This window comes from Sardina pilchardus, chromosome 8 (assembly GCF_963854185.1).
Source record: "Sardina pilchardus chromosome 8, fSarPil1.1, whole genome shotgun sequence".
NCBI lineage: Eukaryota > Metazoa > Chordata > Actinopteri > Clupeiformes > Clupeidae > Sardina > Sardina pilchardus.
In genome coordinates this window covers 7,088,857-7,102,016 of record NC_085001.1, presented here as the reverse complement: position 1 = coordinate 7,102,016, position 13,160 = coordinate 7,088,857, and the positions used below count along the sequence as shown (strand labels likewise).

Genomic DNA, 13,160 nt, shown 5'->3' with positions numbered 1-13,160 from the left:
ATATCATTGAAGTTACATCTACATTTGATATCATATTCTGTTCAGAAGAGCTACGTGTTCTCAAAGACTCTTCTCATATCTCATGTGCTCTGTACTCGACGTAAAATGATGTCTGATCACTACAGTAACTCCCCTCTTTGACCTTTCTAAACAGTGACATGAAATACCTTTTCTCCACTTTGCTTCTAATCATGGTCCTGCCAGTTTGTAAGTCTCTTGCTTTCTGATACAATTACACTTATTCAAAATGCACACAAGGCATTCATTAACATTACTGTTGTAAAGACATCTTGAATTTAGCTATTTTTTTACATGAAGTAGGAAGTGTTTTTTTGTTCTCGCTCTATTCAGTGGCAGCATGTGAAAAGCGAGGTCTCCAGCAGTTCAGGCAGATGGTGGAGTGCAAACTGCCAGAAAGGGACCCTCTGCTGGACTTCTGGGACTACGGCTGCTACTGCGGGCTTGGAGGAGGGGGGACAGCTGTGGATGATATGGACAGGTTCAGCGTGTGTTGGCGTGTGTGTGTGTGTGTGTGTGTGTGTGTGTGTGTGTGTGTGTGTGTGCTATTTTGCGTGGGTTGCCTCTATGTGGATGAAGAAAGTCAAATTCAAAGATACTAGCAAAATACTGCATGATTTTTCAAATAATATGCCGTTTTTCCATTAAGGATGCTCGAGGGAAGACGATGCAAATCATTTTGTATTTGATCATATCTGTCCAAACCTGCATCATAGCGTTAATATCAAAATAAAAGTGTCAAAGTGGGTGTGTGAGTGTGTGTGTGTGTGTGAGTGTGGGTGTGTGCAAATGACAATGAATGGTACAGATGCAGAGGAAGTCAATAATCTTCCCTCTCCAGGTGCTGCCAGGCCCACGATGACTGTTATGATAAAGCCCAAAACCTCGAGTCCTGTGGCTCCATTTTTGACAGCCCTTACTTCAATGTCTATGAATTTGATTGTAATGAACAGAAGACAATAACCTGCCTGGGTGAGTATCTCCGTTTCTGACTGACACACACACACACACGCTCACAAAAAATAGTACTTTGGTATTCATATTGTCTGAACACTTTCTTTCACAAATGCCTAAGAACTATATTTAAACATGATGCTTATATGTGCATTTTAATTGTTTATAGCCTAATCATGACATATTATGTCATAAGTTGCCATAGATTCATTTTAAATGTATCCTCTCTCCCTCTCTTTCACTCACAAACATGTACATTGCAGCCAGCAACAATGACTGTGACATGTTCATTTGCATGTGTGACAAAGCTGCAGTGGATTGCTTTGCCAGAGCCCCATACGATGACTCCAACAATGGCTTACCTAATGAGGTCTGCAGCTCAGATGTAACAGGTCTTGTCCCTGGTGTCTTCCTAGTGACGCTTGTTACCCTGCTCTCCCAGATGGTGCAAGGGGGGAACTTCTTGTCCTGACATCAAAACTGAAAACCCCACAGAGCAATGTGGGCACTGACATGGAGCAATTGGGCAACTTGAATATGTGCCGTAAATTAATACAAATATAGCTGCCACACTACAACCAAGTCATGAAGCTGTTATTATTGCTTTCAGATATGTCTCTGTGAGGTTTGTGTGATATACTCACCAGGAAACCCAAAGAATTGTTCCCCTAGTTGTAACTCATAGTTATGTTTGAATGTTTGTGTGTGTATGTGTGTGTGTAAGAATGTTTTCTTTAATGAAACAATCTTTGGCATTATGTAATTTAGGGCTGCAACAATTAATTGATTAATCTATTAGTTGTTGACAATTAAATTAATCGCCAACTATTTAAAAAATATATATTAATCGGATGGTGTCATTTTTATGGAAAATACATAGAAATTATCTGATTGTAGCTTCTTAGACTTGAATATCTTCAGCTTTGCTTACTCCTATGACAGTGAACTAAATACCTTTAGTGTATGGACAAAACAAGGCATTTGAGGACAATCTTGGGCTTTGGAAAACAATAATAAAAAATGTTCCACCATATTCTGACATTTTATCGATCAACTAATCAATTACATGAGAAAATCGGCAGATTTGACACCAGATGCAGGGTGAGCGAGACTGTTGATTACACGACTCAAAATGATCATTAGTTGCAGCCCTAATGTAATTGCCTGAGAAGACACTGATGTCAAGATATTGGGGCGGATTTAGATCATGTAGGCTACTGTGGATATGGAAGGTAAGCATAATTACAGAAGGTTTTTGTGAACATAACCCCATGTGTCTGGTAAAGTAAAAAAGTAATAATAATAAAAAGTTCTCAGTGAGTGCTTTGTTTACAATTGATGAGATCTCTACGGAATCTGGTTTCTGCCATTTGAGAAAAAAGAATCAGCCACAAACTATCTGAAAATTCTGATAAACTAAGTTGAAATACTTAGATGTTTGCTTAGTATCTCAGTGTCTCAACTATGAACTTTTCTCTCACAGTGGCATAAGCCATATGGTGACATCTTGCATTGCTCCGTTTCCCACCACTGGTTCTGTTCACTTTACACACAACTGATACATATTTGAACTAAAACATATGCAGTCTAATTGATGTTGAAAAGATCAACAATCATACCATTTCACAATGATATTGTGCAACTTATTCTGTTGGGAAATCCTTAATGTTTCATCAATATGTGTAATACCTTTAGGGTTACAAATGCCGTTCAAAGACATAGATGTGATACATCACTAATGCGGTCTCCCCTTACAGAGCACAGCAAAACTCATAAGCTTATAGAACTGTAAGCAACCACAAATCACAATTTCCTTTTCTGTAAAAAACAACAAACTAGAAAAGTCAAGTGTAGAGACCATCACTGTAGCGCTGTATTCTGAAACAAAAGGAAGTTCTGCAGATGTCAGCATTGACAAATGAAACTGAAAATTCAGAGAAAGACAGACCAGAGTCTATTAATGTTTCACAGTCCCCCTTTCATTATATTATGCAGATCATCTTGGCCAGGTACGTCATTAATCCATGTCCTGGCAACATGGAGTTCTTTAGTCACAAAAAGAAAAAAACTAGCGCACTAGCGGATGATTACCGTTTAGTCATGTGATCTTGATGTGTTTTACATCCTATAGTCTTTCAACAATGACTGCAAGATCAGATGTTTGTATCAGTACGACACCTATTTAGTATTATGTGGCTCAGTCACAGTAAAGTCTATAGGGAACATACTTTCCCATAGAATGTAGTTTAGAGCTAATTGCAAGTGCAATAATCACTGACATTCTGACAACATTTTCCTCATCTAGTCAAAAGTAAACTTGAAACTGAAAATGTGAACTGATAACAGAAAACACCAATCCAGAATTTAAATATGTTTATTTATTTGACATACGTTTAAGCTGAGAATGTGTCAGGATGGTCCAGAAGAAATGTAACTATTTCCATGGTGTGCTTCTCATTTAACAGAAAGCACAGAGGTAAACAGAAAGTTTTTAAATTCAAGAGGTCTCAAACATGAGGTTTAAGTAAACTGTAAGAAGGAGTGTGGTCCAAGCTGGGTTGTGGCCCAAAAGTATGGGGGGTGGGGGGAAGGGGACTGTGGTCCCAGTTTAAGGGTGAAGATAAGATGTACCGCATCCCAGTTACTCGTCATGTTCTTCATACCCGTCTGGGAGGGCATTGACTTCGGAGTTATGGAAAAAGGACTTCACGCCATCACCCCAAGGGAAGCGCTGGACAATACAAAATTGAATTAAGACATTTTAGGACAACACCACAAAAAGTCTGACCAAAATGGGGAGTCACTTCAGACTTATCGATCAGACTAGATAGCAAGATAACAATAGCACTGTTTTCCATGTCTTCATTGTTGGGGCACCATTGTCAAAATACTAACAGCTGACTTGTTGATTCGATAGAATATTGCCCATTGAAAGAAGCACAAGCACAGATCTGTGCGGTCTTCCAATGTAAACACAAAGGTACACTACTCACAAAGGTTAACACAGGTGAACTTAATGTTACCTGCTCTACAATTTTGAATGTGCATGTCCAACAGTTCAATGTTTCAGTACTTTGTGTACTGAAACCTTAAAGGGGAACTTGGCAACCATTTCAACGCAATAAACCCATTTAGAGATCATTTGGATGATTAAATGATCTGTTCCGGTGAAAATGGTGACTTTCCCTTCTCCCCTAGCCTCCCCAGGTGGAAAAGCAACCTTGCAACATTGGGACTTATCGTCCCGGTAGTGCTGTGCGATGTTGAACGACAGAAAAATGTCTATCGTACGATACAGTCCTCTACCGTTTATATCGTAATTTTAACGTGTGTGGCTGTGACTGCTCAGATAATTTAACTGCAGGTGCGTTGCCGCTTCTCGCCATGTCCATGTGCTTTACTGTTACTTTTTTCCCCACAGTTAATGTGAAATAGCAAGTACAACTTCTCCAACAGAGGGGGAAATATAGATAATCCTACCGAGGGGGGCTTTACATTTCACCTGAAAGCCAGATATCCCTAACTCTTTGAGAATAGTGCATCTTAGAAGGGTAATTTTCATATAGCAACACAGTCATTTATTCAATCTCCTCAACGAAAGTTAGCATGGGTGAACCCAGATGAACGTGAACTAAACTGGAAGTTGCTCTGTAGGTCCATGTGGAAAGGAGCATCCATTTCAAAACAACCAATAACACAGCACTTAAAATCTTCTTTTACAAAAGACATGTCTGCTGCACTTATGAAAGGATTGGTTAAGAATTTAATGCAACACTTCAAGCATTAAACTTCCCCCTAAAAAGTCACTCATACATCATACAACAAGGCATTTTTGCTGACTAGCCTTTATCTCACCTTGTTGCGGATGCGCAGATGACTGTAGGCAACAAATTCAGGATTCTCATGATGCAATTTGTGCTGCTGCATTTTGAGGTACATATTCAACATGCATACAGCAACTCCAGGGAAAGCAATAACAAAAGTAAGGATCTTCCACGTCTTTGCTGCTCCTACAGCGACAGAAAAAAAACAACACTATATGTCTACAAATGTCCAGCAAGCAACAACGTAAACAGAGAATTTAAACTGACATACAGTTCTAGGTATTAGGCCTAGCAATTACCACAAATAAGGCTGAATATTTATCATGACCCCATTTTACCCAACGTTAGCCTGAGGAGTTTAGTAGACATTATGGAACATAGCGAGGTCAAGTTACTGTACTTTCATATTTCACAAAGCTAACTGTATGAAGCTAAGGTAAAGTGACTCAATTCATCAAGGGTTTGTGTAAGTGTCAAGATTTTTAGAGGGAAGCAAACGTCTGTAACGTTATGTACAGACAACTGTAATATCACCCCTGTTGCGGTTCATTTAGGGTCAAGGATGGTGCTAGCAAGCTAACTGGTTTCTGAAAGCCTTTCACGGCTAATGTTACAGTGAGCTGGCGAACTAGCATGCTAGGTGAAGCAAGAAACCTTGAGCTTCCATGCACTGACATACCCCAACAGTTATTTGTACACGTTCTCATTATCTTCACAGTTTACCCTTTCAACACAGCAAACCAGACAAGTAACAGTCAACATGGATTAACTCATGACACTACGTTGACAGTTACACGCAGAAACTAACGTTATGTATAAATAAGCAATAAGTCGGGCATGCTAAGTTAGCCTCTGAGTTAAAGCAGTTAACTAACGCTACCAAAGCTCCCTAGCGGACAAGGTCAAAACGGTGAACAAAAAGTTACAAAAGTGAAATAACTAAAATCTGGCTAGCAAAACATTTTCATTAGAACATCCACCTGGTTCTCCATGTCCGTGAGCTGCTGCTGAAAATTGACGGGTCTGCGACAAGGGAGCCCGCAAAAGAGCTTGAGATAGACGCCCGAGAGAAGCCATCTTCGATGATTGAACTGAGAGGTTTGAGAGACGGAAATGATGTCACGTCGTTTTGTTTTTTTCTTTTCATTAAGAATGTCTTTGGTTGATAGGCCAGTGAAAAGGAGCGCCTCTAAATGGACTGGAGGTGGCATTAAACAATAATATCCACTTCCCAGCAATCTTTTACTGTAACACTTCTTCTTCTTCTTCTTCTGTGTTTTTTGTTGGCAGTTTGCAGGCTTGGTGCATTACTGTAACACCAGTTGAATAGGCATATTTATATACAATGGTTTACATGTTAGGCTACATATTCCTTATTATTCATATTATGTGTTAGCCGTACATAATTTATGGGCATGCATATGCATGTTCTCAGGCTCATATATGTTGCTTTTTATATATCCTGATTGTGTCAGAGATAATTGAGCGCATGCATTATTAAAAAACCTTGTGTAATAAAAGTTTATTTCTTCCTGATTGGTGTGTACGCCCTGTTTCCTCTGCTTTGCTTGCCTTGCCACATTTCTTCTTGTTTCATGTAGGGCCTACAAAGTCCCTGCCACTTTCATATCTGAAAAGCATAAACACAATTGTAAATGTTACAACAATACATAAAATAAAGATCTTATACAGATCAAACTGGTGCACAAATGTAAAATCAGATTCTGTAATCCAAGCGCTCATTTGACAGACGGCTGATTGCAGTTATCATTGTAGAATGATGAGCACACTTTTGGCATGCTGTTTGACATTCATGATTTTAAGTAACAGATATCATTGAATTATGAATGAGTTGCTAAGAAGATATTGGACGACTTAAATATGACATGGTGAAAGTAGAAAAAGGTTTAATTGCAGCAAAAACTGTGCTGATGATATGCTTCAGAAGTCTAAATTCATTCTCAAGTTCAAATTCAAGTTCAAGTTACGGGGGTGTTCACAATGGAAGTTTTTTCTCCAGTGTGGGTGGATGTTTATTTGCACATAGATTTTGTTTGCAGTAGAGTCCTCATACACACATACTGTAGGCTACAGGAAAAACAAAGAGGTACACACACCATTCAACTGAAATGGCAAATTAGAAATAGTAATAGCAGAAAATCGTAATAAAATAATAATGCAATTCTCACTGATCAAATTATTGATCAAATCCTTGTCCTACTTAGGCTATTGTACAATTTCAGATAAGTTCATGCATACACCACTGATTGTTTGCGTCATGGCCCCTAACTGTCCTTTGCCAAAATGGACAGGTTCACAGAAGCCTACGTGTACAGTTCTGTGGAAGAGTGTTATTGGGGTCAGGACAGAAGGACAACACTGACATATTGATTCCACTGTGGCCCAGGTACATCACACAGCTACAGGGACACGAAGACTGTGAGTGGATTCATGTAAAAATTGGGTGGTGAGTGACGAGTATTATACTTTACAGGGTTCTGTGTCTTTGAAATGATGTTCAGAATATCAAAATTGATTTTCTTGTTTTTTTTTTTTTCTGGTGAGGCATAGTTTTGCACAGCCACATACTGTTACTGTATTTGCTTTCCAAAATATGTGGGTCAAAAGCACTATTTTTGTAAAAAAGAAATGTATACATATTACTGTCACATATTATTGTCTAAGAATGTAAAATGAGTATGACTATCAACTAATATCTTTTTTTTATTGACCATATCCATGACATTTCAATCAATTACATGTATTTTATGACACAATTCTATATCATAAAATACATATCAGTTGCCAGGGTCACTTATATCGAAAGATAAATTACATTTTAAGACATTATATAATTTAGATATATTTTCATGTGTCTAAAATATTAAAATGTAATTGTTCACACATTCACATGAACTCAAATACTTCTGAAATCATTCCCAAACTGATAAAACCTTATATACATCAAGCTACTGTAGCCTACATTTCCAGATTGTAGCATTCAGAATAGACTCACCATTTTGAACTTAATGTTCAAAGTGAAGTTAATCATTCCATGTGGCCAATTTCCAATTGTTTGTTTTAAGTCAACTCTGTCAGACTAGTTCTGATTAACATGCATTTCATGCCCATGGACATTGTTTTATACATGAACTGTATTGCGATCAAATAAACATTGGTTTGAAACATGACCTGGTATGATAATATATTTTTTCAGTAATGGAGAGTGTGAACTATGACAGATTCAGCTCATCAGATACAGAAAATCTTCATCATGACCAAACACTGGTTCCTCTAAAAGGTAGGTGATGTAGGCTACTTGATCATATTGATTGGACTTGTTTATTTACTATTCTCCAATTTAGTCATTGTTTATTTCCATTAGCTGTGCTTAGTGATACTGTTTATTGTTTATGTTGCTATTCTCCTTAGTCGACACTAGTCTGATCAATTTCTAAATTTTTAATTATTGTTTTGTTTTTGTTTGTATGTCGCTTTGTCTGCTAAGCAACATAACCATACCATAACCAACCAGAAAATGTTTCATGCTTTTTTGCCACATAAAGACTGAAGGCAATGAAGTGGTCAGTCAGCAGCATCATAGCTAGCCAGTCTGCACTGTCCTCAACAGCTTATCAAAATTCCTTGGCAGTGTCTACACTGTGTCTGTTCTGCTTTGAAGTCAGGAAAAAAGTGCAAGATCTAATAACCCCCCCCCCCTCTCTCTCTCTCTCTCTTTCTCTCTATCTCTCTCTCTCTCTCTCTCTCTCTCTCTCTTTCAGGCAGACAGAATAGAGTGGCATATGTCCTGTATGGCCTTTTGATCCTTCTCTTACTAATCCTTCTGATGGTCACTGGAATTAAATGTAGGCTAAATACCTGTCTGTTACCTTCAGACTGCATGGTTCTAAATTGCACTTCCGCACACATACATGGTAATTTGTGTTATATCACACTATTCAAAAATTGAAACATTCATAAACATATAGTTGTGTAACATATAGTGCTTATTGGAAGCACTTTCACGGAATGAATGAATGAATGAATGAATGATTTTTTTTCAGCCAAAATCATCTCAATCACAATCAATACAAGACAAAATAAAATAGGCGGATCAAAAAGGGTTTCTGCTGAGAGCTTAGATGCCGAACCCTTGTTTTCATTTCCTTAAGTCAGAGTTTGTCAGACAAACAAAGATAAGTACAAATGCACACACAGTACATAATACAATCACATACATCTACGTATGCAATATGCATCCCTACTCCTACATACTCCATGAGTCTATTAGCCCCCAGAGGGCTGGAAGCATCCCAGGACCACCTCTACGCCAACTCAACTTTCCAGTATTGCTGCACTGCAAACTATGGTTTGCGTCCAGTGTCTGCGCTTCATTCGACTGATCTGAAAGGAAACTAGTCAATGTTAGGCCTCTGTGCTGCTTAGCTTAGTTTGTTTATCTGAAAGAACATGTGTGTGTGTGTGTGTGTGTGTGTGTGTGTGTGTGTGTGTGTGTGTGTGTGTGTGTGTGTGTGTGTGTGTGTGTGTGTGTGTGTGTGTGTGTATGTGTGTGTGTGTGTGTGTGTGTGTGTGTGTGTGAGTGAGTGTGTGAGAGAGATAGATAATGCGAACGTTTGTTTGTGTTTGTGTGTGTATGTGTGTGTGTGTGTGTGTGTGTGTGTGTGTGTGTGTGTGTGTGTGTGTGTGTGTGTGTGTGTGTGCGTGCGTGCGTTCGTGCGCAATGTGCACTTACTGTACATTAAATGCTTGCAAAGAAATGGGCGCACCAGATTTAGCTATAAACTATCTGTAGTCCAATGCTACTGGATAATAGGTTGGGTGTAGTTGGCTACCAAATTGGAAGAAAGGGTGATCAATTCTGATACAAATATATGAAAAAGGTGTGGGAACATAGGACCTAATTTTGAAAAAAAAAAGGCTCCCACATATTCAAATAGTAAAAATCTTTCTATATTTCTTCATTGTGTTGTTTTCTCTCAGTCTCTCAGCTCAACCAAGGTGTTGAAGAAATCAAGATCTACCTGTCTGCAGCGAGGTCTCAAAACTCTCCATTCCCAGCTAAGTCTCCGCAGCATGGTCAGTGCTCCAAATCCATTTGGCTATACATCACATTCAGATATGTCGTAGATTATTTCTATATTATCAATATGTTAAATGCATTGACAGGTCATTTTGTCATGGTATTTTTTTTTATTAGTGTTAGACTAATGAGTGTATTTCTGAGCATTCCCAAGTGTATTTGCTGAATTGAGATCATCACAGCTCTAATCATATGCCATTCTATGTCTTATCCCTATATCTCAAACACACAGGTGAAGTAGATTTGGCCCCACATTTTGTGGAGGAGCAAGGTAAGTATTCAGCAGAATATTCTGTGTGTATCATACCATATACTTCATTGATCCCCAAGGGGAAATTTAAGGTCACAATAGCTTAAAGACATCACAGCATACACATACAGGATGATAGAATAACAAATCCACATGAAAAATGTGCACAATAAAATATACTAGATACAAAATCCACATGAATGTCCCAAGGGATGTATAAGCATGAAGCTTGCAGTGGCAGGGCAGGGCAGGAACTGACCCTGTGGTTCAGTATACATGGTAGATAGATAGATAGATAGATAGATAGATAGATACGTGGTAGGTGCTCTATGAGAGTGAGTGTCATGGTGGCATGCAAATAATACCAACAGCGCAAGGATAAAGTCTAGGCATTACATATGGACAATAAAACTATAGCAATGCAAGGATAGCGTTTGAAAATATGGCATTACATTATGTGCAAGTTAGGCCTCAGTCCAGGCTGCATGCAGGAAGGAGGGACTGGCTGCTCATATGGGCTAATATAGCCAGTAAACAATGTCAGCGACCGTGGGCCAGTGGACAGTCAGTACACAAACATTGCTATAGGATGTAGTGGAAGTGATGGAGCAGGTGAAGAGGCAGACAGACTATAGTCTATCTCTCCTCTTCCCGTTTGTGAAGCATTGTAAAGTTGTATGGCCCCTTGGCCCTTGGGGACAAATGACTTCCTCAGTCTGTCAGTTGAGCTTGGCAGTGTGCATAGTCTTGAGCTGATCATGGTCTTCTGCTTTGCGATGGTGCTGCGGAGTGGATGACAGTCATTGTCCAAAATGTAGAACAGTTTGTTCAGGGTCCTTTTTCTGATCTTGAAGCGATGCGCTCCAGTTCAGTGCCCACCGCAGAGCTAGCTTTCCTTACCGGCCTGTCCAGTCACCCAGTATCCCTCTTCTTAGTGCTTCCTCCCCAAAAACAACACAGCATAGAAGAGGACTGCTAAAACATGTAGAGGAACTTGCTGCAGACATTAAAGGACTGCAGCCTCCTCAGGAAGTACAGTGGGCTCTGCCCTTTCGTGCTTCGGTGTTGGCTGACCAGTTTATTGTCCTGGTGTATCCTCAGATACTTGTAGTTTATCACTTCTACAATGACTCCCTCAATGGAGACTGGCAGCAGAGCAGGCTTAGACCTGTGGAATCCACTACCATCTCCTTGATCTTAGCCATGTAGAGTTGTATGATGTTATTATTATTGTTAATATCACATAATATATTGATTATTATGTAATCAATAAGGAGAATTGCATATATTGAATGTGTTGGAATGTACAGACCATACAGCTCCCTAATTTTGCATCACTGTTGTTTCAGTTTTCTGATATTCACTGTCATGTACCAGAATAAGGAATATTCTGTCATTATGCGGTCTGTGCTAGGCACAAGGGTATTCTCCATCTTGAAATGTTTTTTTTTCACAACCACAGGGGGCTGTCACGATGACTGGTTGTACTTTGAAGACCACTGCTACTACTTGTCGACTGAGAAAACCAACTGGAACAGTGCAGAGCTGAGATGCATTGAGCAACAGGGACATCTGTTTGTCCCTAACACTTTGAGGGAAATGGTAAGAGTTCTGTGTGAACATGAGATTCACCTTTCACATGGCACCGCAAATACATGTATGCAGAAAAATACAAGACTTTTTAAAGTGGCCTACTCATAGAATATACTACTTCTCCAGGAGTACATGACAGAGTTTGCAAGCGCAAAAGACATGTACTGGATTGGACTGGTGGAATATGGACATGAAGGCAATTGGACCTTAGTTGATGGTACAGACTTTGAATCTACGCCAAAGTAAGTGAATGCTGCTGAAGAAAAAGTGTGCGAATTTACGAGTAAACACAGTACTGTATGTGTCACAAGTATCAGGTGGAATATCAGAGGAGGGCAGATTTATGTCTTCAAGCTTACAGGTAGACATGCGGTGAACTTGACAGATCTATAGCCTAAAGAGCCATCAGATATGGTTGACCTTTCCATACTCAGAAAAGGAAAAAGGCCGCACTTTGCATATAAACGTATTTTATTGCACAGACACGTTTCGTCTTAACGCCTTCCTGCGGCCTTTTTCATTTTCTGAGTAAGCACTTTCAAAAACCCCCATAAGAGACTGAGTGAAGCCTGCTCCTACCATACAAATGACCTTTCCATACTGCCACACAATATATTAACTTTCTCCTTCTCTAACCAGATTTTGGGATGTTGGGCAACCGGACGATTGGCATGTGCGTGTGAACGGAGAGGACTGTGCCCAGCTCCATCCAGAGATAAAAAATGGCTTAAGAAGATGGAATGACGCTGATTGCACCCTGAATTACTATTACATATGTGAAGCTAAAGTAAAATGACAATAATGTCCAGCATATCTGCAGTCACATATGCATCACCTCCCAATATATTCCATATAAGGAGAAACGTTGTAATGATTTTGTTAGAACCAAATGAATGTTGCTTAAGTTACACAATTTGCATTAAATGCAACAGATAAAACTGAAGAAATTGTTTGCTGGTGTGTTTCAAAATGCTCTTATATAATAGCTGTATGGGTCAAAAGTCTAGTATACTGGTGTTAAACTCATATTAAAACTTTAAAATGTATTGACAATTTCCTTCGATTACAATCGTTATTATGACTTTGTGTTTGTGTACAAGCGTGCATGCGTGCGTGAGTGATTGTGCATGTGCTTTGGCATGTGTTGCCAAGCACCAAGCTAATGCTGTTTGCCATTTTAGCACCTGCTCTTCCTCTATGGAGAAATACGGTTTAAATATGGGCAGAATTATGCTGGAATATTTTATAACTGAAATGTTCAAGGTCTTCCCTGAAAAGACTTTGTCTGGATGACAGTAAGATATAGGCCTATTGCTTAACATCTGTTTACATCAATCAGAACTGAGGAGAAAATCATTGATATATCTTACAAAGGCATTGTTGGGAAATTACCAGGCTATATTTCAGACATGCTTATGTG

The 13,160-nt window shown here is 39.1% G+C and overlaps 2 protein-coding genes across 4 annotated transcripts; one reads left to right on the top strand and one right to left on the bottom strand.

Moving 5' to 3' along the window:
* Positions 1-3,330: 3,330 nt before the first annotated feature.
* Positions 3,331-5,909, bottom strand: LOC134088535 (cytochrome c oxidase subunit 6A, mitochondrial). The gene is made up of 3 exons (XM_062542528.1): positions 5,777-5,909; positions 4,828-4,982; positions 3,331-3,703 (listed from the first exon to the last, which is right to left on the bottom strand). The coding sequence occupies exons 1-3, from the start codon at positions 5,871-5,873 to the stop codon at positions 3,614-3,616; spliced, it is 342 nt and encodes a 113-aa protein (XP_062398512.1). The 5' UTR covers positions 5,874-5,909; the 3' UTR covers positions 3,331-3,613.
* Positions 5,910-7,108: 1,199 nt separating this feature from the next.
* asgrl1 (asialoglycoprotein receptor-like 1) lies at positions 7,109-12,793 on the top strand. 3 transcript variants are annotated; one of them, XM_062542526.1, is made up of 8 exons: positions 7,109-7,263; positions 8,014-8,097; positions 8,579-8,662; positions 9,798-9,893; positions 10,130-10,168; positions 11,610-11,749; positions 11,867-11,982; positions 12,380-12,793. In XM_062542526.1, the coding sequence occupies exons 2-8, from the start codon at positions 8,016-8,018 to the stop codon at positions 12,534-12,536; spliced, it is 714 nt and encodes a 237-aa protein (XP_062398510.1). In that variant the 5' UTR covers positions 7,109-7,263; positions 8,014-8,015; the 3' UTR covers positions 12,537-12,793. The 3 variants fall into 3 exon arrangements, with proteins under 3 accessions (XP_062398510.1, XP_062398509.1, XP_062398511.1); XM_062542525.1 differs by having other exon boundaries at positions 8,579-8,731; XM_062542527.1 differs by lacking the exon at positions 8,579-8,662.
* Positions 12,794-13,160: the final 367 nt, after the last annotated feature.